The sequence below is a fragment of the Triturus cristatus genome, chromosome 6, assembly GCF_964204655.1.
Source record: "Triturus cristatus chromosome 6, aTriCri1.1, whole genome shotgun sequence".
NCBI lineage: Eukaryota > Metazoa > Chordata > Amphibia > Caudata > Salamandridae > Triturus > Triturus cristatus.
The window spans coordinates 339,267,687-339,290,464 of record NC_140589.1 but is presented as its reverse complement, the minus strand read 5'-3'; the positions used below and the strand labels follow the sequence as shown (position 1 = coordinate 339,290,464).

General features: G+C 42.2%; 1 protein-coding gene across 4 annotated transcripts in view; it reads left to right on the top strand.

Moving 5' to 3' along the window:
* The window catches only part of GRHL1 (grainyhead like transcription factor 1), a 352,334-nt gene that overhangs the window by 315,823 nt on the left and 13,733 nt on the right, over positions 1-22,778 (top strand). For 3 of the 4 annotated variants that reach the window (XM_085610721.1, XM_085610717.1, XM_085610719.1), the window contains exons 9-12: positions 4,992-5,150; positions 9,860-9,947; positions 19,571-19,710; positions 21,574-21,614. In XM_085610721.1, the coding sequence (XP_085466847.1) occupies positions 4,992-5,150; positions 9,860-9,947; positions 19,571-19,710; positions 21,574-21,614 (428 nt within the window). The remainder of the gene's footprint in view (positions 1-4,991; positions 5,151-9,859; positions 9,948-19,570; positions 19,711-21,573; positions 21,615-22,778) is intronic. The other variant, XM_085610718.1, reaches the window with a different exon arrangement.

Below are 22,778 nucleotides of genomic sequence, written 5' to 3'. Positions count from 1 at the left end.
TGCGTGGTCAAGCAGGGCCCGTCATAGCATTGTGACGCATGCGCACATGTACATTGCGCTTTATTACTTTTTTGCCAGTTCTGTTCCGCATTAGTAAATGTGCATATTTTTCTTTTTGCTGATGCAGAACACCATTGACAAAATGCTTTGACAAAGCCAAATAGTTGGGTAACACTGTTGGAAGGTGAGACCTATTGTCTTTGCCCATGTTTTTCTTAAAGCTCCTGCATCTGCCGCTTGCAGCCTGCCTCGCCTGTCACTACATTGCCCATCCTTTTGCACTTCTGCTGTTAAATATTGGAGACCCCTAACTCTGGCTGGCAATGCTTCCCTCTGGTTAGGTCTCAGTGCCCCTAACATGGCGGCCTTCATCAAAGCAGAGATTTATGTGACGCTCTCCGCACCAGATCATCAAGTATCTGCACTCAAAGCAGTGTCCTTCGACATGTCTACCGACATATCTCATGTCACCTTCAGTATCTCGATATGTACTTTGGTAACCTGATGATCAACGACTCGTTAATCGCGATTGTGTAGATGTTGTGCGTTACACTTTCTTGGGCTTGATTAATGTCCTCTAGACTATGCATTTACATTAATAAAAACAAATTGAGTTTGGTGAGGGGCAGGTGTTTGGTAAAGCGCATCAATGGCCTGGGTAATATCTAAAAAAAAAAAAAAGCTGTGAGATTGTGAGATGAGCGGGAGGTGGGATGGACCCATATAAAGCAAATTCTACATTGAAAGCTGGCATTGCGAGTCCTGTAAGACAGGACACCACCACTGAGCACGTCTGATGCATGATTTGGCTGAAGGCAGGGTTGCGGGAGGGAGGGGGATTCATTTCAGGCAATGTCCTCAGGACCACAGCGTGTCTACAAACAATGGTCTGGTTCAGCCTCGAATGACCTTGTATATCTTGTGCGCAGAATAAATAAATTGAAGGTGTTACTCAGGTGTCAACGATAACGGGGACATTCCCTCTCTTACATTGCCCTGTTTCATAAGGTCGCCTCTCGCACAAAAGACTGTGACATTTACAGTCGGTCCCCTGTGTTCTAGCTGCACAGAATGAGCTCTTTAGCCCAGCAGTGGACTGCTGCATCCTCCCCCATCTCTACTCCCTGCCCTCAGCAGCACAGAACATCTGGGGATGGACCCTGGTTGCCTGTCTTAAATCTCTGATTTAATCAATCAGATGGCTTGTAAGGCGCGACTACTCACCCGTAAGGGTCTCAATTAACGAATGACATTGGCTACTCAGAACGCTGCATCTACTTTCTACATTGGCATGGCGCTTTTCTTTGCCTCTCTCGAGTGGTTTCGCTCAGAATCTTGGTCTAAGTGTGACACTTCTCGCCTTCCTTCTCCAAAGCCTCTGAAGTGGCAGCATGCCAGAGAAATGGGTCTTTTTTGCCAAGACTGATGCCGCTGCCAGGTTCAGCAAGAACTGCAACCTGTTCTGCCAGCATGCCCAGCCCTTCTAACCTTACCAGTCATACTACCCCGCTAATCCGAGTCTCATCCGGATTTCTCACCAGCAAACATTGTGAGAGGCACAATCAACACAAGAACGGTGCATTCTAAGAAAAGATTAGAGAAAGGACGGTGACAAAAATAATTGGTGTTTACATGGAACTAACTATCCCACAGCTTTTAAATACGACAATAAAGTCTATTACTATGGTTTCCCAGTTTCAGTTTTTTGCATAATTAAGATGAAAGACTGAATCACCGGACCAGTACACAAACATGGTAGCATCCTCTTACACACCTGGTTGCAACCCCTGAAACCTCTTAAGGGCTTATCACCTGCCCACAGCACGTGCACCACATTTAGCCAGAAGACGGGCTCGTATTTTGCATGTTATTCTATACAAATCGAGCTGCTATTTCCGGTTTGCAGTTTATGGCACGTTAATGTATGCTGTGCATATCATTTTAACATGAACCTTTTTCAGGACCATGTGGAATCTAGTTATGCACAAGGTCTCTGATGTTCAGGGTCAGTTTGAGATGATTTTACCTTGCAGGTTAACATAACCAACCAATGCAAGGAAGCCATTACTTACTGTTTTGCGTTGTTTGTGGATTGCTAGACTTGGCTTGTACGTCACTGGAAGGAAATACGACACCTTTTATCCTGATGCTTTTTGGTTACAGTAAATAGTAGGCCACTTTGTGACTTTCATAAAAAAAGGAAACATACAGCTCAAACCTCAGCGAGGTTTACAAGCATGCACGGGGGACGGTCTATCCTGGAAAAAGTGAGTCATGCAATGTTAGTTTCATGGTGCCTTCATACAAAACTTTGCCTCAGGAAACATGGTATATTCAGCTAGTGTTAGAAAAAAGTAAGGAGATTCTTGCTGTATATGTACTTCTGGCATATGAAATCCTAGAGGAGCAGTGAATTCCTAAAATTAGAAATAATGCTCCGTGTGGACTTGGAACTAACACAAGTCACCGAGCACTAATTGACAAGTTAATATCTTCAGTAAAAGCAACAATGACTCCTTCTTAAACGAGATGTTGCATCTTTCGTAGCATCTGTTCTGTGGGTGTCGTAGAGCTCCTTGTGAAGCAAACCTCAAACCCTTGAAAAAACATTCTGTCAAACATAAACTATCATGCAAGTCAATTTAAAAACAAAGTGGGAGAGAACAGCACTGGCTCGAGATGAGCAAACACTGGCATGACCCCAGATACAGGTAGCAAAAGGTTCACTGGCGAGAGATTCCAGTTACACTCCCTCACCGAAGCACACATGAACCAGGGATGGCCTGCGTGAACGACTGGAAAAGAAGCCTTCTTCAGTCTTCTTAAAGAAAGACAGACTGGAATACTTGTTCCACCTATCAACACTCTGCAGAACATCAGTGGCAGCGTTAGTAGCCGCACAATAATGTCTACAAGGGGGTCAAAAAAGAACATTAGGTCTTACTCCGTGCTCTTATTGTTGTCAGAACACTGGCAATGCAGGTATGAGAAACCAAAGGCAGAGGAGCAACTGCATAAAGGCTTGTGTATTGATTCGAGTTAAAATCTCTTCTTTAATTGCTTTATGTACTTCCTTGTATATGTTAAAGGAGCTATACATGTATCCTACGGATGTTATAGATGCACGTGATGTATAAAGCTTTTAAAACTGGTAATGCAATTTCCGGAACCTGCTAATTCTTGCATTGCTTGCATCTTGATACATTATTGAACCAATGCTGTTTCTCACCAGTGTTTCTTAAGCTGCTCACGTAGCTCACAGTGCCACGGATGATGGTGTCACGAGCCCAGAACACTAAATAGTTCCTAGTTAAAGTCCAAATTCATACTTTATTTTTGAAAATTTGAAAACGTATTAATGAAACCCAAAATGCATGTCAACCTCGATATTCCTAAGCTTTGATCACCATTCTTTGCTTTCTTTTAAAAACGTGCTTTTAATATACACGAAATAACACACCTCTGCTGTGCACATGGGGCATGTAGCCTCGCACTCCCTCCCTCAGTTCCATCTTGTTTTTATTTTTAAAAGGGTTTGACAAACGTTTTCAACTTACAATGTTCTAAATTTGGATCTGTTTAAAGCACCTTCGTTTGATACTACTAATGCAGTTTCCTATATTCAGTACACTCAAGTGTCCACTTGGTGGCACCAATGTGCTTCCGATGCAGGTTAAAGTGGCGACATGCGCTCCATCGCGAGGACACAGTTAGTAATGGCCGACTCACACAACCATCAGTATGGCAGCAGCTTGCACAGTCTACGGGTTTTCTTTACATGGCTTGCTCCGTTGAGAAGAGACCAGGCAGCTCTCTTGGTCAGCAAGTGCGTTTCTTGGCTGGCCACGTGGCCTATATGCTTCAACAGTATCTGTCTGTTGACTCACTAGCTCATAGCCTCTATCCATTACTACATTTGTTTATTTTCAATCTACCACTCAAAGACCCTCCAGTAGACTAGTCATCTCTTGCCTCTCCACCAACCGTTTATGGAATCTGCAGGCAAAATTAGAAGTGGGCGACCCACAAAATTAACAAGAAGAGCGAGCCAGAGCCGAGCCAATGTGGTCCGTCGGCTGCGCTGCCGCCTCTGGTGTAGGAAACCAGGGTTCGAGCCTCGAGGTCGCGTCCACATCCTGTGATTCTGGGCAAATCACTTAATCTCCCCGTGCCTGAATGTGTAATGTAAATACGGTGCTATGTAAAGCGCTCCAATACCTACGGGTCGAGTTCGCTCTATATAAATATGCACACAAAAAAATACCTTGGCTTTAATACCCTGTGCACGAGCTGAGCATTGAAAATATTTGGCATGTAAATCATGAAACAAACATCATGTCACAATATATTAAGATGTCTTCTGAATTGAAAAAAGAAATGTATTTCTTTAACACAGAGAAGTGCTTCTCCTTCGTACATTAGATTATATTTGTGCATTGTGAAGTATTTATTAAAAATGAGATTTTTAAACCTTAATTCAGAAAAATTTCTGCCATGCCCTTATGACAATGCTATTAGTGTAGTAAGAGGCAAGTCAGTTTAAGGAGTCAGTTTTCATCAGATGAAGACATGCAGCACATTCTCTACTTACTGACCACGTTTGGAGTAAACACTAACACATTAAAATTCAGCTCTTGACACCCTTCTTAAAGGGTGCCCATGATTCAGGTAAATTCTTGTAACTGGGTTGGGACTGGGGTTTCTAAATTATCACTCTTCCTTAGAAACACAGGGAGGGAGGGGGAGGGGGAATAGTCTTGTGTGTGACGAACCTGATGACAGCTACACTATAGAAACAGAATTGCAATCGCCATAGATGACAGATGCACCAACTCAGTGCTTTACATGAGCCTTGAATAGAAAATATTCTTGCTTCATTGAAATGCTAGTTAGCCTTAGACACATTATGGTCTAATGAAGGTCATAGTTGTGATCATGTTTGTGCCAACTAACTTCTGACTCGGAAGTGATGCTTCTTGTTGCCTTTGTAGGTTTTCATCTCTGTGAACTGCTTGAGTACGGACTTCTCATCTCAGAAAGGGGTGAAAGGGCTTCCCCTGAACATTCAAATTGACACCTACAGCTACAACAACAGGAGTAACAAGCCAGTCCACCGGGCCTACTGCCAAATTAAAGTCTTCTGTGATAAGGTAATGTAATTCCAGAGGACTGGAGGTGGGCAAGGAGAGGGTACCAGGGATGGTGGAGGAAAGCAATAGGGAATGTACGAATACCTACACTCTCTGACTTGTCCTTTGTTTTTGTCATGAGTAATGCCAGGAGTTTGCTTTGGTTGTAAGGTTCCTGTAGCGGATTGTTCCTCAAAGCTTCAGTCTTCAATTCTACTTTCTTTTACTTCATTTCTTGGACACTTGCCCCCTGCGTTGCTGTTTTTTTATTTACACACCTTATTTCTGTTGCTTCCTTTCTTGCACCCTTGACTTGTTTGTTGGTTATGTTTTCCGTTGCTTCCCTTTTCTCTGTCTCACTAGCTTGTTCTTTCAGTTTCTTCCTTCCACACACACTTCCTGTTTTCGCCTTGCCTTCTGTACACTTTTCCATTCTGTTGCATTGATTCTCAGACTTACCCTTGCTGCTGCGTGCTCGCGTGTGTACATGCTATAGTTTTACTATACGTTTTTCTTTTTTGAACTCTTACTTTCCATTTTGCTGCATTAATTCTCACTCAGTCCTCTTTTCTGTGCCTTTTTCTCCTACCATTTTATGAGTATATTGCACACTTGTTCATTGTTGCCGTTATAGTTCCACATTTCGTTTCAGTTCTCCTATAGCCCCCGTTTCTCTCTTTCAGCTTTGTTGTGTTTCTCACATTTTTCTTTGTTATTTAATTCCTCTTTATTTCTGTCTGTTGCAACTTTTTCTTTCATTGCTTTTTTAAACATTTTTTTAGTTTAATTTTCCTTTCATTTTCGTAGTCTTGTTGCCATCTTTTTTTTGTTTTTTACTCTAATTGTAACGCCTTTCACACACAGCTCCTCTGTCAACATTTGTTTCTTTTTCTCATTCTCTTTTTTTCTCTGTAAGTGAGCTGGAGCGAGTAGGGTTTGTGTACGTTTTTCCTTGCAGAGATTTCACAACAAGGATTCCAGTGTTGGAAGTTATGACGAAATACAAGCCATTCACTATAGCAGAGACAAACAGATTTCCAGGCCTAGATATTTTATAAACGAGTTAACACTAGATTATACATTGATAACTCACTTGGGAATTACATGCATATAAACAGGATGCCACAGTCGTCTACATTATTTTCCAGACTGCTGGTTATTTCGGTTCACCCATTTCCTCATCTCTTTTGCCATTCGGACGCCTACCCCCGCATTGTTTTTGTTTTGAGGCTAGCGTTTATTCAACGGAATCTTTGACTGCAAGCTGGCGAGGTAAACATAGGTGGCACTGTACTTCCTTCTTGACAGAACAGCATGTTCCCGCCCCCGGGGCTGTCATAGTGGCAAGGAGTGAATCTGCAGAGCGTTTGACTACCAGGCAGCGCCGAGGATGAAAGCCTGTTTATTTTTACCAGTTTCTTACTCAACAGTTTACTGACACGGAAATAAACCTTTATGTGTGGCAATAGCCTTACCGTCAAGTGATTGCTTGCTCTGAACAAACAAAACGACCATCAACAAATGAGTAATTTTTGTTCCGTGATTGTGACTGATAGATTGCCGGTAGCCATTCTCATGTAGCCGGTGGCGTAGAAAGGCTGCCATGGGCTCTAATCCAAGCTAAGAAAATGGCTCACTGACCCTGTGATTAGGTGATAAAAACATAGAACAGCCCAATTGGGGTGCAGTGGGTCTCGAACACACCCACGCACAGGCCCCACTGCCCCCGCTGCACTAATGATAGCTATGCCTCTGCTCCTCTGTACCTTTTTCATTAACCATGGTGCCTGCATCACTGTTTGAATTTCCCAGTCCCTCTCTTTCCTCCTTTTCCTTCCTGCCATGCTACATTCCACTCCCCCCATCCCCATTTGTATCTCTCCACTTTCCTCCCCTCTCATTCCCCATTGATGGCTACATTCCGTGACTCCTCCTGTCTCCTTCTTCATCTCCCTTGTCCCTTTTACTCTACCCCTTATCTCATCACTTTTCCCTCGTCTTTACCTAGATCCCTCCTTGCATATCCCCACTCTATCCTCCTCTAATTTCCTATATATCTTGCTACTTCTTACCTCTCATTCTCCCCTCCATTCCCACCCGTGTCTCTCCACTTTCCCCTCCTGCTCTTCATTTTCCATGGATGATTCCATGATCTTCTCCTCTTTCTTTTCTCCTGCATCACTTTGTATTTCCCTTCTATCTCTCCCTTCTCCTCATGCTCTCCTGTCTCGTAGTTTCCTCTTTATCTTTACATTATTCTTTATCTACCTTCCTAAGGGGCATATTTACAAGCGGGCGATAAAAAATTATTGCCGCTTTTGCGTCCGTTTTGGCCGAAAAGCGGCGATAATTTCAACGCCAAATTAGCAAGGCCACGCTAACGCGTGAAACCTTGCTTTAGCGTGGGGATTCCTAACGCCCAGCTTTGCATCTCTAATGAGATGCAAAGTGGGCGTTCCTGACCTGACATGACAGGAGAAATGTCGCTAAGCGACATTTCTCCTATCATCAAGCCCCACGCTATGAAGCATAGCGGCAGGAAAAGTAGCGATAACCCCTGTTATCGCTACTTTCCTTACGCCTGCTTCTGGACTGACTTATCCATGATATCCTATGGAAGGTGGATATCATGGCTAAGTTTGTGGGGCCCTATCAACAAGCTAAAGCTACATTGCGTGAGATTATCGCTGGGTTTCCAGCGATATTCTCACGTTAGGCAGTTAGCGTGAGGATTTTTATCGCTGAGGAGATAAGCGTTGCTAATAGCACGCTATCTCAGCGATAAAAATCCACGTTACCCGGCGATATTTATCCTCATGCTAAGAGCGCTGAGCAATAATTATCGCCGGGTATTGCTGATGTGCCCCCAAGTCCTTTCACACTGCCCACTTCCCCCGCAATCTCTAGGCTTTTGATCTTTCCTTACCATTCTCCCTGTATCGCTATATTATTTCTAGTATAACTTCACTCTCCTTTCTCTGCCTCTGTAATTTGCTGCTTTATACCTTTTATCCTGACTCCCCTCACTTCTGTATCTCTCTGCTCTTCTTCGTCATACCATTTTTCCTTTTTCTGTTCTGTTTTTCCCCTTCCTGCCCTCCCCCTTACCTCTTATATCTCTCACTTCACCTTCTCTTTCCCCCTTCTCTATCTGTTCCCTTGCATTCTTTCTTGTGCCAGAAAACCCTCCTCTTCACCTAGTAGTTCACCAACTTTTCATTTGCTTTCTCCTCTCCCTCCGCCCCATTACTTATGCATATTCTTCCTCTCTTAAGTTATTAGAGCAAACACAAAAGCAGGCATGCAGGTTTTTTTAAAATTCAACTTATGGGCAAGCTGGGCCTCTCCATCCTTCTGTACCCAATTGCTACCGCACCGTGGGAAACATTCTTTAACCCCCATGCCTTTACCATGAATACCTTTTAATTTACCATGCGTAGGAAGTATAGATAGGGCAAGTGTGTGTGTGTGTGTGTGTATATAAATAATATTTAAATTATATGTAAAGGGAGGTAATTTTTTCAGGAATGGTTAGTAGTAAAGAGAGGTAAGGGTAATGTTTAGGGTTTAGAGATGGGCAGTGGTGGAGGGAGGTAACGGTAAATGTAGGGTTTACGGTTGTGTAGTGGTAAAGGGAGGGAAGTGTAATTTTAGGTGTTAGGGCAGGTAATGGTAAAGGGAGGTAAGGTTGATGTTAGGGATTAGGGCTGGGCAGTGGTAAAGGGTGGTATGGGTAATTTTAGGGCTTAGGGCTGAGTAGTGTTAGTGGTAAAGGGCGGTACGTGTAATTGTAATTTTAGGGTTTAGTAGTGGGTAGCTGTAAAGGAAGGTTGGGAGTAAATTCAGGGAAAAGTGGGTTTGGGATGTGCTCCTCCAAAAAGAAAAAGAACATTAAATATTAAAGTAGGGTTTTGGAGTGGATAGTGATAAAGGGAGATATGGGTAATTTTAGTGTTATTGAGTTTCGGGGTTTAGGGGTCGCTAGTGGTCAGATAGGTTAGGAGTAAATTAAAAAAGGAGGGGTGGGCAGGTTTCCCAAAATGTATAAATATTAAATTAAATTGTTATATATATATATATATATATATATATATATATATATATATATATATATATTCCTCTACTGCAGGCGTGTTGTCGCGCATCTGAACGCCGTTGGTACTCGGTCAATGGCACGTCTGCCTCCCCACCTCAAATACTCACCTAGATCTTCTCCAACTCAGAAGAGACTGGCACTCATGGAAGCTGTGCAAACCTGCAGTTTATTCAAAGCTTACGGCAAGAATCAATATCTATGCATTTTGGTTGTAAATGACCTTGTTCACAACATCGCAAACAACACTTTTTGTGGCTGAAAAGCGTTGTTATTGATCTTTGCCCAGAGTTTTGAAAAAACTTTTGCTGTGTGGGCAACGCAACTGCAATAAGGGAGCGCTGAAGTGTCTTTGGCGTGTCTTACATTCCTTCTCAACTATACTCTGGAGAGGGTGTGTGTGTGTGTGTGTGTGTGTGTGTTTTACATACCTTAAGTATACTTTCCATGCATGGTAAAGGCAGGCTTGATAATTCACACAACCCTGCACAAGCTGAACCACTGATAGCTCCGTCCCAGCATGTAGCAGTGCTTGTTAACGCTGATTACGAGACTACATTTGCCCAGCACACGTGAGGGTGAAACCCAAAAATAGTGAAAATCAATGTTTAAACATATGTACTTTTTTGTTCAACAGGGGGCAGAGAGGAAGATCAGGGACGAGGAACGAAAACAAAGCAAGCGAAAAGGCAAGTGCACTTATACCAGCTCCCAGTTGAACACCTGTAAGTAGCAATGACTTTGCATGTGTTTATAGTGTGAATAATACAGCATTTGGTTCATAACAATTCACTTATGCTTTTTGTTTGTCAGATTGCACACATGGCAGACAACCATCACATTTTGATGGAATTCAAACTGAAAGCCATTTCGAGTAATTCATTTGCATGGTATTTGGCCGTACTGTGCTACCTGATAGTCCCTCTGGTGTATTTGTCAGCTTGTGGCTGAACAAGTCCCTGCTTCTCTCACACTCAGTATTCTGAGACTGGCTTAATCTATACTTTCAAAAATGCCATTTACACATTTACCATGTTTAGCTATAGTGGTTCTTTAGTGGCTCAAGTGTAAAAAGAGCAGATTGGAACTGAATTTCTTAAAGGCAGTGGGAGGAGGAATCTTTGCGGACAATGTCAGTGAGGTTAGAGCATGGTCAGTTGGTGTGGTACTGGGGTCAGAGGACTGGCTAATAAGAGAAAAACATCCTGTAAGATTTTTGTTGGCTTTTCACCTATAGTCAGTGCATGCATTTGGTCCACCTACTAATGTAGCTGTCAGTTAACTTTTAAAGCATAGATCGCTGGCATTTAAAAACACTCGTGGTGAGGAGGTCTCGAGTTAGGATTGGGACTTCTAACCAATTTGTTACACACACATAAGATTAACCCACAAAGTTTGTCACTGGATTTAGAGTCTGTGGCCTGCAGAATACACGCAGATCTATTATTTGTATTCTCAAATGTCAAATGACAGCATTTTTATATGAACTGTGAAGAAAGAAGACTACCTCTAGCCATTACGTATGCAACCACGCCTTAGGTGCACCATCCGACACTCTCGTCAGTGCTGATCACATTCACCTGCCCTCTCCTCTATGGCTACTCATAATCTATCCAACCAGTGACTTCACTTTATACTATTCCTCGAGTATCATTACTGTAAGAAACCCCTTGCCCACCCTTTTAGCTTCTCTAGGCCCCCTCTTTCTTCCCTAACACATTCTTCTAATATTCGTAACCCCTCCAATCTCACTACCTTACCTTCCTAACCCCACAATTAACGTAAACAGTACTGTCACACGTATCCAACTTTATCACCATTACCCATCATAGTTTCAGCCACATACTTTTGGACTTAGCCTTTACCTTTGATACTGTTGACCACCCTACTCTACTTTCCTCTCTCTACTCCGTAGGCTTTACTGGCCCGGGACACAAGTATCTCACCTCATACCTCTCTGATGGCTCATTTTCTGTCTGACCAATGCTCTGTCTTTGGCTGTCTTGTCTTTTCACTTGACACTTCTTCCTTTGGTGATATCCTCATTCAGTTTCTCCTATTGCCGATATGCTGACAACACCCAAATCCTTATCTCCTTTCCTAACTTTACACCTCCCCATCAGTCACCCCTCACAGACTGCCTCACTCTTGAACTCCTTGAAACCGGAAGTCACGTGCTCTTTCCTCTTCAGCAGCACCCATCTCTCTCACTGACTTCATCCACTTCCCCCTGACTCAGAATTTTCACTCCTCAACCAGAAACCTTGGGGGTCTCTTCTGCACATCCATGAAAATGGAAGCCTTTATTTCCCACACAGGTACTCCAGCATGTTTCCAATTACTGAATGTGTGCAAGACACATCCACCTCTGCATCCAAATCACTAATCACCTCATTAGTATTTGAGACCGGACTATTGCATTAGTGTTCTTGCTCATTGTGAGAAAGTGCCATCTTTCTTGCATGGTATGCCCCCACTTTTTGATGAATTGCTGACTGTACTTTGTCTGAGTGTGCCCTGGACTCCTGCCAATCAGGTGCCCAGGGCCTATGTTCCTTCCCTAAGACCTAAAACCAAAATTGGCAGACCCTAGCCACATGTCAGCCCCTGGTAAACGGTACCCTAGGTATCCAGGGTCTTGTGACCAGGGAAGGCCTCTAAGGGCTGCAGCACTTATTGTGCCACCCTTAGAGGCCCTCTGCCCTAACACAAACACACTGCCCTTGCAGGCTGAGTGTCTGGGTACAAGACAAAACAGAGTCGACATGGCACCTGTGTGCCATGCTACAACCTACACTGCCCTGGCATACATCAGCCACCCCTCTAGCTGGGTGCCCTATGCCAGTGGTGTGGTCACAGGAGCATGAGCCCTGTGCCCCTACAGTACCCAGGTCCATTCCTGGGCACTGTAAGTGCAGTGCTGCCATTTAAGAGTACCTGGTGCTGAGAGCTCATCAAACACTAACTCCACAGCACCATGATGGCAACACTGAACACTGAAGACTGAGAAGTTTGGTATCAAACTTCTCAGCACATTAAACCCGCACTGATGCCAGTGTGGGATTTAATGTACAATGCACTACAGAGGGCATCTTAGAGATGCCCTCTGAAACCTAACCTACAATCCATGTCTTGTCTGAGAGGCTGGCTAGGCTGCCACACAGCAGACATGTTGCTGGACCCATGGGTGGAGAGCCCCCGCTCTCTAGGGCCTGCAACAATGCACATCCTGGGCGAGGTGCTAGGTCTCCTCACCCAGGATGGGCAGGGAGAAGCTTCAAAGGCCTTTGTGAGCTTCTCCAGGCCACTTGCTGTACTCAGCAACTGGCCTCCACCGGTCCTGACCCCCACTCTGGCGGAAAGACTGGCCGGAAACTCCAAGTAAGGACAGGTGGGGGAGGCGAGGTGAAGCACACGGGCCCTCGCCATCTTGAAGATGGGGAGCCCTACCCAATCAGGACTAGGCCACTGCCCCCCTCCCACAGGACAGTGGCAGGATAGGGGGTGTACCCACCCCAGGACAGGGTCCCAGTTGTCCCTGCCCTTTACCTACCTGTAACACCCCTAAATCTAGTATTTAGGGGCACCCTGAGCCTTCCTTCCTCAGATTCCAGATTCTAAAACCGCAAAGAAGTTCAAGAAGAAAGAAGACCTGCCGTGCAGCTGCTAAGATGAGGAAGACATCAACTGCTTTGGCCCCAGCCCTACCGGCCTGTCGACCCTCGAACCTGCTCCTGCTAAATGCCAGGCACCTCCTGTGGCCAGCAACCTCCCAAACCCCGGAGGACCTGGCTACCTTGTGACTCTGAGCACCTGGAACTCCCACGACCAGTGGCTCTGCTCAAAGCAAGTATCTAACCCCTGGCACCAGCCTGGAACCGCGAACCCTGCACACTCTGCACCCGCCAAGCCTGGCCTGTGCTGGAGTGGACAAAGACCCCGAGGATGTCCCCCTAGCGACTGTGACCCCGAATCCAGCACCCAAGGACCCATCTCGACGTTCCTGACGACGCCTGCAGCCTCAGAATCGGGGAACCCCCTACCGCGATCAAAGAGGGTAAGATTTCCCGACACCAAAAGGCACCCCTGCACCCGGCGCCATGCGGCCCCTTGTGCCCGACTCTTGGGTACGTACCTATCCTCCAACTACCCAACTTAGCTCTCGAAGTGGTGGGCACACCTGAAGAATCTTCGTCCCCGAGCTTGCAGCCTTTGTTCGTCCTTGAGCTTTCCCATTGAAATCCATTGAACGCCCGAAGGCTCAAAAGCACCCTGCAGCCAGACGCCCGAGTGGCGCTGGCAGTGCAACTTCTACTCCTACCTACTTCCCCATTTGCCCTGAGCAAGTGACCAGGAGCCCAGCTCCCACAGCCGCGTGGCCTGCTAGTCAGCAGCCACCAACCAAGGCCCCCCAGCCTCCCATAGGATAACATTGGGCCTAACTCACTCTGCACCCGGCTGCCCCTGTGCTGCTGAGGGCGTAACAACTGTACTTACCTGACCCTGGGAGACCCCTGAGTATGAGCCCAGAACCTTAACTGTGCCAGTCGAGTACTTATCCAAAAGCCGATAGCTCACTTTTCTTCCATAGGGTAACATTGACTGGCTTCTTCTGAAATTTCTTCTAAGTGTGGAGTTTCTAAACTCTAAAATATTCACCTAAAATCAACCGAGTAACGGAAATACTCACCTGCTATTAGGAGAGATCTCAGTTCTGGATCTTGGTGCCCAGCACCGACCCTGAAAAGTACTCCCAACCGTACTTACCACTAACTCAATTTTCTCCCATAGGAAACCATTGACTGTTTTTCTGTGAAATTTCTTCTAAGTGTCGATTTTTGCAAACTACAAATATTCTTTAAAAATCGTACCAACTGTGAAAACATAATTACTTACCTGTTTTAGATAGATGTGCCAGTACTAAGCCTAGGAGCTCCGCACTGGATTACAAAAGTAACGAGGACATACTTTACCCGTAACTTGAATTTTCTTCCATAGGAAACCATTGGCTGTTTTTCTGTGAAATTTCTTCTAAGTGTCGATTTTTGCAAACTACAAATATTCTTTAAAAATCGTACCAACTGTGAAAACATAATTACTTACCTGTTTTAGATAGATGTGCCAGTACTAAGCCTAGGAGCTCCGCACTGGATTACAAAAGTAACGAGGACATACTTTACCCGTAACTTGAATTTTCTTCCATAGGAAACCATTGGCTGTTTTTCTGTGAAATTTCTTCTAAGTGTCGATTTTGCAAACTTATAAATATTCCTTAAAAATTGCCTGTAAAACTTAAACGCAGTTTCTCAACTGCTTACAGGTGATACACTAGTGCTGGATCCAGGATCCAACACTGACCTAGAAAAATTCACCATAACCCCACTTACCTGCGAAGTGAATTTCCTTCCCTAGGATAACATTGGTAATTTGATCAGAAAAAGTTTTGTTGTCTTGCAAATTTTTCAATGTCTCCTTTTGTTTTACATTCAAGTTCTTCTTGCTCCTGTTCGGTGTTATTCTGAAAAGTTCTTCCACTATTGCTTCATGAAATAAGTCTATTTTATTCCCAGGGGGTAAGACCGGGTAGAAATTAGATCTCAGTTTGAGCCCACTTTCACTGGCCCCTTCCCTGGGTATTGTGTTTTGTAGTTCTGATGTGGCTTCTTTTTCTAGGGAATCTGATGTTACTCCCATCGTCATTAAAGTTTCTAATCCTTGTGCATCTTCTAAAAGTAGTTGATTCTGTTTTTTATAAATATTTACAAAACAAAAGAAGACATTGAAAAATTTGCAAGACGACAAAACGATTGAAATAAAACCGGCAGACAAAGGTGGTAATATTGTTATTCTTAACAAAATTGACTATATCGAAGAAGTAAAATGCCAACTGTCAGATGTGGAATGTTATGCACTATTAAATAAAGATCCGACAATAGAACTACAAAGTAAACTAAATAAGCTTCTCACAGACTGGCGACAAAAGGGCCTGATTGATGAAGATTAATACAGATATCTTGATAAGAAACATCCGACATTACCAACTTTCTATTGCCTTCCAAAAGTGCATAAAAATCGAGAAAAACCGCCGGGCAGACCCATAGTCTCCGCAAATAACTCTTTACTGGAACCAATATCCAACTATATCGATCATTTTTTGTCACCCCTAGTGAAAGACCTCACATCTTATCTAAAAGACACAACAGACTTACTGAAGAAATTAGATAAAGTGAAATGGAGATCAGGCTACAAATTAATCACAATGGATGTGGTATCATTATATACGAACATTGAACATTCTATTGGAATAGAAGCCTGTAAATATTATCTGGGAAAACCCAACATACAGTACAAAGAACACAATGAGCTGTTGAATGAAATGATTTCACTGTGTCTAAACAACAACATTTTCCTATTCAACAAACAGATCTATAGACAGACAAGGGGATGTGCAATGGGATTTTCGTTCTCACCAAATTATGCGAACCTCACGATGGGTTGGTTCGAACAAAATCTAGCATGGAATACTGCAAATTATGAGTGGAGAGAGAAAATCATACTATGGCTGAGATTCATAGATGATCTCTTGATTATTTGGAATGGGACCAAAGAAGAGTTTATTAGATATTTTGATAAACTGAACGATTCCTCAGCTAAATTGAAGTTCACATATGACATAAGCTCAGAAAGTCATATTCCTAGATACAGAAATATACATAGAGAATGACTCTTTACAGACCATGTTGCACAGAAAAAGCACTGCAACAAATGCCACACTACATGGGGAGAGCTTCCACGATGAAAATCTGAAGTGGAGCATCCCATATCGGGAATATCTAAGACTGAAACGAAACTGCTCAAATAACCAAGAATTTCTCAGGAATAGTAGAGATGCAAGTAATCGCTTCCTTGCTCGAAAATATCCAAAGAAGGTAGTCATCAAATGCCTGAACAGAGTGCTGATCCAAGATCGAAATACCATCTTACAACAGAAAAAAGAAAAAAGAAATGATCATAAAATCAGACTGATTACAACATACAGTGCAGAGAACAAAAAACTGATCAAAATAATCAGAAAACACTGGGGCATTTTAAAATTGGACACAACAATGGCGGACATTATAGGAGACCATCCAGAAATATTGTATAAAAGAGCTAGAAACATCGGGGATCAAATTGTCCACAGCCACTTCCAAGATGTTCCTAAAAAAACATGGCTACAAAGGGAAGGCTTCTGGCCATGTAAACAGTGCAAGGTCTGCAAAATTGCTACTCCGTTGAAGGAAGTGAGCATCAAAAAGGGCATGACCTGGAAGATACGACAACATCTTACATGCAAAAGTTCTTATGTGATATACATGATTGAATGTCCCTGCCACAAAAGATACATAGGAAGCACAATCTTTGAAGTAAAAAAACGCATCCTAGAACATGTTCGAGCCACGACTCATAATGATCGAACAAACGCAGTGGCGAGACACATGGAAAAGTTTCACAACGGCGATTGGGAAGCCTTGAGATATTGGGCTTTGGAACAGATACCAACATCAGAAAGAGGAGGAGATCGGCTGAAAATCCTCCGACAAAAAGAATCTAAACATATTCTCACCTTTAGAACCCGGGATCCAAGAGGCTTGAATCAGAACGAGGAACTTTATGTTCATTTATAAACTAAGGACATTCATCCCCCTTGTAATTACATGAAGCTCGGAATATTATGCTCACCAGAGAGCAAAATCTGAAAAGAGGATGACAGACTTCTGAACTGATAAAAGTTAAAGAATTAAAATGAAAATGTAATAAAGGATTGTACAACAAAAAAGGCGATCAACGATGTATGACAAGAAAGGAAAAAGTACACCAAAGTACTAGAAATATAATCGTCATAGACTTGCATGCGTGGCAATAGTTTTTAATTTCACTTGACAGCAAGCACTTAATATATATCACTTTAAAATACTTCACTAACCACAATGCACTAGATAAAATGTGAATGCGTGCTAAACATAAAAGAAACGTACTTGTCATGTGATCTCATCCCGTGATCAAGCCTCTGGAAGAGGTGAAACGCGTTGGGCTTGGCAAGAAAAATAAAGCAGTTTTCATAAAAATCTACGAGTGAGTGCGCTCTTTCTTAGTCTGAGATACTTTGAGACTAAGTCTGGTGTATAAGAAATTGAACCAGTACACGGCGTCGTCATCCCTGGTTTTTTCAAGGCATTTGCAATATATATATATATATATATATATATATATATATATTACCTACTGGCGGTCGCCAGTAGGTAGTTATAGTTAGGACCACGTTTCCATAGGAAAACCTCAACATTCTATTTTGAATAACTTTGGCGCCGGTCGACGAATCCTCGCGAATTTCTCAAAATAGGTGGGGCGCTACGCTCCGCTCCTACCCTGAAAGTCTCGGGGGGATCCGTCAAGCGGGGGCTGAGATAAAAGGGGGGTCCCAAAACGCGTTTTTCCCATGCATTTTTCCATAGGACCTTTAGAACGAGCTACAGCCCGAACGGCTGAACAGAATTACTCAAAATTTGGCAGAGAGGTAGTCCCTAGGTCAAGGAAGTGCCTTTTGTAGGTCTGGTGTAAATCTGTTCAGTATTTCCGGAGAAAATAGCATTTAAAAGCATATATATATATATATGCGCGCAGGGTGCGCGCACCGTGCGAGCACCGTGCGAGCACCCTAACGTGCGCGAGCGTAATTCTGATTGGTGGTTACATGTTAGTCAACGTTCGAATCGGTCGAAATCAGGAAGTGTCGGCCGCCATTTTGTTTGTTTTCAGTGCGAGAGTGAAAAAGGAAGGTGGCGAACGTGAAAAGGGGGCAGGGTAGAGAGTTCCTGACCCCCTAGCCTTTGTCAGGGGGTCCCTGAAGGACCCCGAAGGCAAAAAAAAAAATTTTTTTTTTTTAAAAATCGCGGGGGTGCGCGCACAGTGCGCGCACCCTGAAAAACACAAAAAAAAAATTATTTTTTTTGCAAAAAAAAAAAAATAATTCGCAGGGTGAAAACCAAAAAAAACAATAATAATAATTTTTAATACGTAGTTTATTGTAAAATAAATATATAAAAAATAATACATAAATAAATTAGCATTTAAAAAACCGTACAAATTCACTGAAAAAACCATAGGTTTCACACACGTTATAGTTAGGAATTAGCATTTAAAAAACCTTGCTAATTCACTGAAAAAACCATAGGTTTCACACATGTTATAGTTAGCTGGACATTTTACTGATAAAAAACCAATGAAATTCCCCCGTTATAGTTACTGTAGGCAACTATAACTCACGCGACCGTAATCCTCTGCTGATGACATATGTGTCTTTATGAAAAAAAAATATTTGTAATATATGTATAGCTAAAATTTAATGGAAGAAGACATGGGCAAATAAGTGTCTAAATACAGTATTAGCATCAGCAGAGGATTGCGGTCGCGTGAGTTATAGTTGCCTACAGTAACTATAACGGGGGAATTTCATTGGTTTTTTATCAGTAAAATGTCCAGCTAACTATAACATGTGTGAAACCTATGGTTTTTTCAGTGAATATATATATATATATATATACATACCCGTAAGATCCTATAAGGCTAAGAAATAGTTATGTCTAGTCTAAGTTAAATGTGTGGACGGATCGACCAAGACATACAAAGGACACAGTTAGACCAAGCCATTGCTATTCATCCATACTATGCCACCCACACCACCCTCGTTCATCTGTGACGTCATCATTTCTGTGTAAAACATTTCTGATCGAAACATTGCTAATGCCAAATAAATGTATAAATAGACACATTTTCCCATTGAGTTTTCTGTTTTACATTAGAAGCTGTAATCTAGTGACTGTAGATCACTCTTTGTAGTCACTCTTTTAAACCAGTGCACTTTCTCGTAAGGACCGCATACGCATATAACTTTAACATGCCCTCATTTTCTCCCTCTCCCCTTTTTTATATTTTGCTATTTCTCTCTATTCAGTCCTTTTCTTTTACACTATTGTGTTCTGTTTCACTTTCTCTCTCTGTCCATTTTGTTCTACATTCTGTCTTCTTTCAGGACCCAACCTTTGTGTTCCTTTCAAAATAAGGATATTAATGGGCCGGTCCCTTGAGCTCACTCTACAAATCGGCGCATTGAGATTGACCAATGTTCGATTTTAATGATTAATTCTAATTTATTAATGTCTTTACATTAATGAACATTTATTGTGTTTTGGAATGCTACGAGAAAATGCTGCTATGCAAATTGACAGTGTTCATAAGTCTGTGGTTTGAATCATTGCTCGTGAATGCCATAATTAATATTCTTTCTCCCACTTTGTTGGTTTTTTAGTTGCAGATGCCAAAGCACAATTACTTGCACCCCACAAGCGAACCGACATGACCATTTTTAAGCCTCTGATGGACTTTGACACTCAACCCGTTCTTTTTATCCCGGATGTGCACTTCACGAACCTTCAGCGCACTGCTCATGTAAGTCGCCCGTGTGCATTTGGGCATGTCTTTTGTACATATAAACAAATGGAGAGGACATATCTTTTATTGTAAAGCTGATAATATTTTGGGTGGGGGGAAAGGTAGCTAAATGAATATTGGGCCCGCTATAGTATTTTTCTCTCTGACCAAGTATGTTTTGTTCCAGTCCCTAGCATTGCATAATTTTTATTCCAATCCCTAGCGTTGCATAGTTATTATTCCAGTCTAAAGTGTTGCATAATTCTGAATTTCCGTAATTGGGTCACACTTATTCACAGAAAAAAAGCTGTGTGAATCCAGTCCAAAGTTTCCAAATTAGAATTGAGTGTGTTTGGATCTAGAGCCCGTTGTTGGAAGGTGAGCGATGCACCTTCTAAACTACCCAAGAGCTGATGCTCTTAGCTGAGCCCACCAGGATTCCAGGCGCCATATTCTCAATAATTTGAGGGTGTGCAGGAAGTCGACGTGTGCCTTTTATTATTATTGGATGTGTGCCTTCATATTTCTGTTTATATTTTCTTCTTAAACATGCATCAAATATCTGTTTTCATTAAGGTGATCAGACTACGAACTGCCAGTGGTGCAGGAACAATTTTCAGAGTGACTAAGTTGGGATCAATGTTAAGTCACTGAAGTGGTGGAAATTGTGAAAAATTCAAGTGTTGCACTAAGAACTAGTGTAGCAAAGGAGCCTGTTCAGCAGGAGAGTGGCAAGGGTGTGGTATATAGATGACAGTGCACTTTGGAGCACACTGTCAAACATGTTGTACTAAAGCATGGTGTGGTAGCGCCCAATCATTTACAGCCGACACATTTTCCATTGAAATGGCCACTAAATCTGCACAGACATGCACTTTAACTGATGAAACTAATCAGCACACAAACGATCTTATATGGGAATTAGGTTTCACAAATATTTATAATTTGTGCGTCACCAAGTAAAGTGTCTTGGTTTGTTTTAAAATCTGTTTCCATAACACTTCAGAATTACAAAAAAGTGTTTAATTTTTGATTTCGAAATTGCTGATACATTTCGAATAATTTATAGAGGTCACTCAAGTTTTTACATTTTGTTTGTTAGAAAAAAAATATTCTATGCCTTTCCTTTCGCACTCCCTGTATCCCAACAAGATTGTCACAGTTTTCTTTACAAAGTGCTCTCAACAATCTCTTTTAAAACAATAAGCAGCAATTTGACAGAGGACATAACCTAACATTTGACTTCTGTCTCTGAATGCATAGCAGATGTGACAAGATGAAAACAAAATTTAAAGGCATATTTATTGCTCATTCACCTTCTGAACAACCAGCATGGCTATATTGGAGGGAGAGGGGTTCAGGACCTCCATACCCCTATTTCCAGCATCTATGACCTCCTGTCTCTCTTGCAAGTGGCACCTACAGTAGGCACTTTTCACCACAGCCAGTTCATTCTACACATTTTCTTTTTTACATAAATAAGAGGAAGGGGGTTTAAAAGCGGTAAGTAAATGGCATTTCAAGTGAGGTCACTACCCAGTACCTTTCACCTAGGTCCCTTATTTCTCCAGCTCTTGGTGATCTATTAGTTTTGTAGTAGCCATGGGCTGAAGCAATTCAGAAATGTGTTACTGAAGAAGTAGATGTTTTTAATTAGCTCTTTGAGTTTGAAAGTAAAAGCAACCTGTGGATCAAAATACTAAACCTGAATCTTCCACGTGGTTTCTTATTTTAGTATCATGACAGTGTATATAATGCAACATTCTAAAACTACTTATTCTTGGCACCAACTACAACTACCACTTAATGTTTATATTCACAACATGGGAACAAACTTCTACGAGAGTTGCTCATCTTTTGATATGTATTTTCTTTTTAAAGGTACTTCCTGTAGGAGCAAGTGAGGAATTGGAAGGCGAGGGGTAAGGCTAATATATTATTTATTAATCTATTGTAATCAATTTTACCTTAACAAGGGCTCGCAAATTATTGCGTAGGATAAGGTCAAAGTAACTCAACAAAATGCATGTTTCTACAAGATTAAAGTCTAGTGCTTCTTCATCACGTTTGCCAGTACTGTCTTATAATTGAATTATTAATGCCAATAATAGATGATTCGGGGAAATTATGACTAAATTGAGTTGGGGGAGTGAGCTTAAGACAATTGATAGGTCTTAGACTGCCAAAGACTTTGAGGTGCAGGGGATATTTTTAATACGCATGCCACATCATGAAATATGATGATTCCGTTTTCCCATCAGGAAAGGTTAATGTAGCTGCAATTGTGGTCGTAGGTATACCACCCACTAAATTCTGAAAGGTTCACAGTATGGTGGAATTGAGTGGTCCATAGCCTGAATTTGCTATTGTTTCCTACTGTTGATACTAATTTCAGGGCAGGTCGATTGGCCTACTGCCAACACTGGTCCATTACTGTGGCTGGTTGAGGTAGCAGGTTTCATTTATTTTTATTTTTTTTTTAAATATCTTTATTGACAGTTTTTCCATTTTTCAATAAACAGCATACTCAGTAACAAACAGATGAATAAGTACATGGTATGGTACAATAACATTTTTGGCTAGTATGTCAGACCGCACAGGGCTTACTTGAGGTAGCAGGTTTCATTACACCAAGTTAAGACTTAATCCCTGATGGCCTCTTGCGTGTGACCAAAAATGGCCACATAGTCAACTGCTTCTGAGCAGACTTCAGTTTCAAAAGACCGGGAAACCCACTATTCAGTTTACAGTCGTCTTTGTCTTTGATATCTAGAGGTGACTTGTACATGAAAGGACAGAGGAAAGGCAGATTGGGAGACACATTGAGGATCCCTACTCTTTGTTCATTACCTTGCCCAATTTACCACCCTCTTAGAATGAGGCCAAGTTCAGATGACTGTAGTTCACCACATCTAGCCTGTTTTGAACAGCTCACTTCTTTCTTCTAGCTTCAACTAAGATCCAAGCGGGACCATTTTGTAAGCCTCACGCCTTACTTGGCAACAGTTTGCTTCTATTTTACTTTATTGAAAATATTTATGGCCCAGTAATGCCATTAATAGAATCACAGTGCTAACAGCATTTGC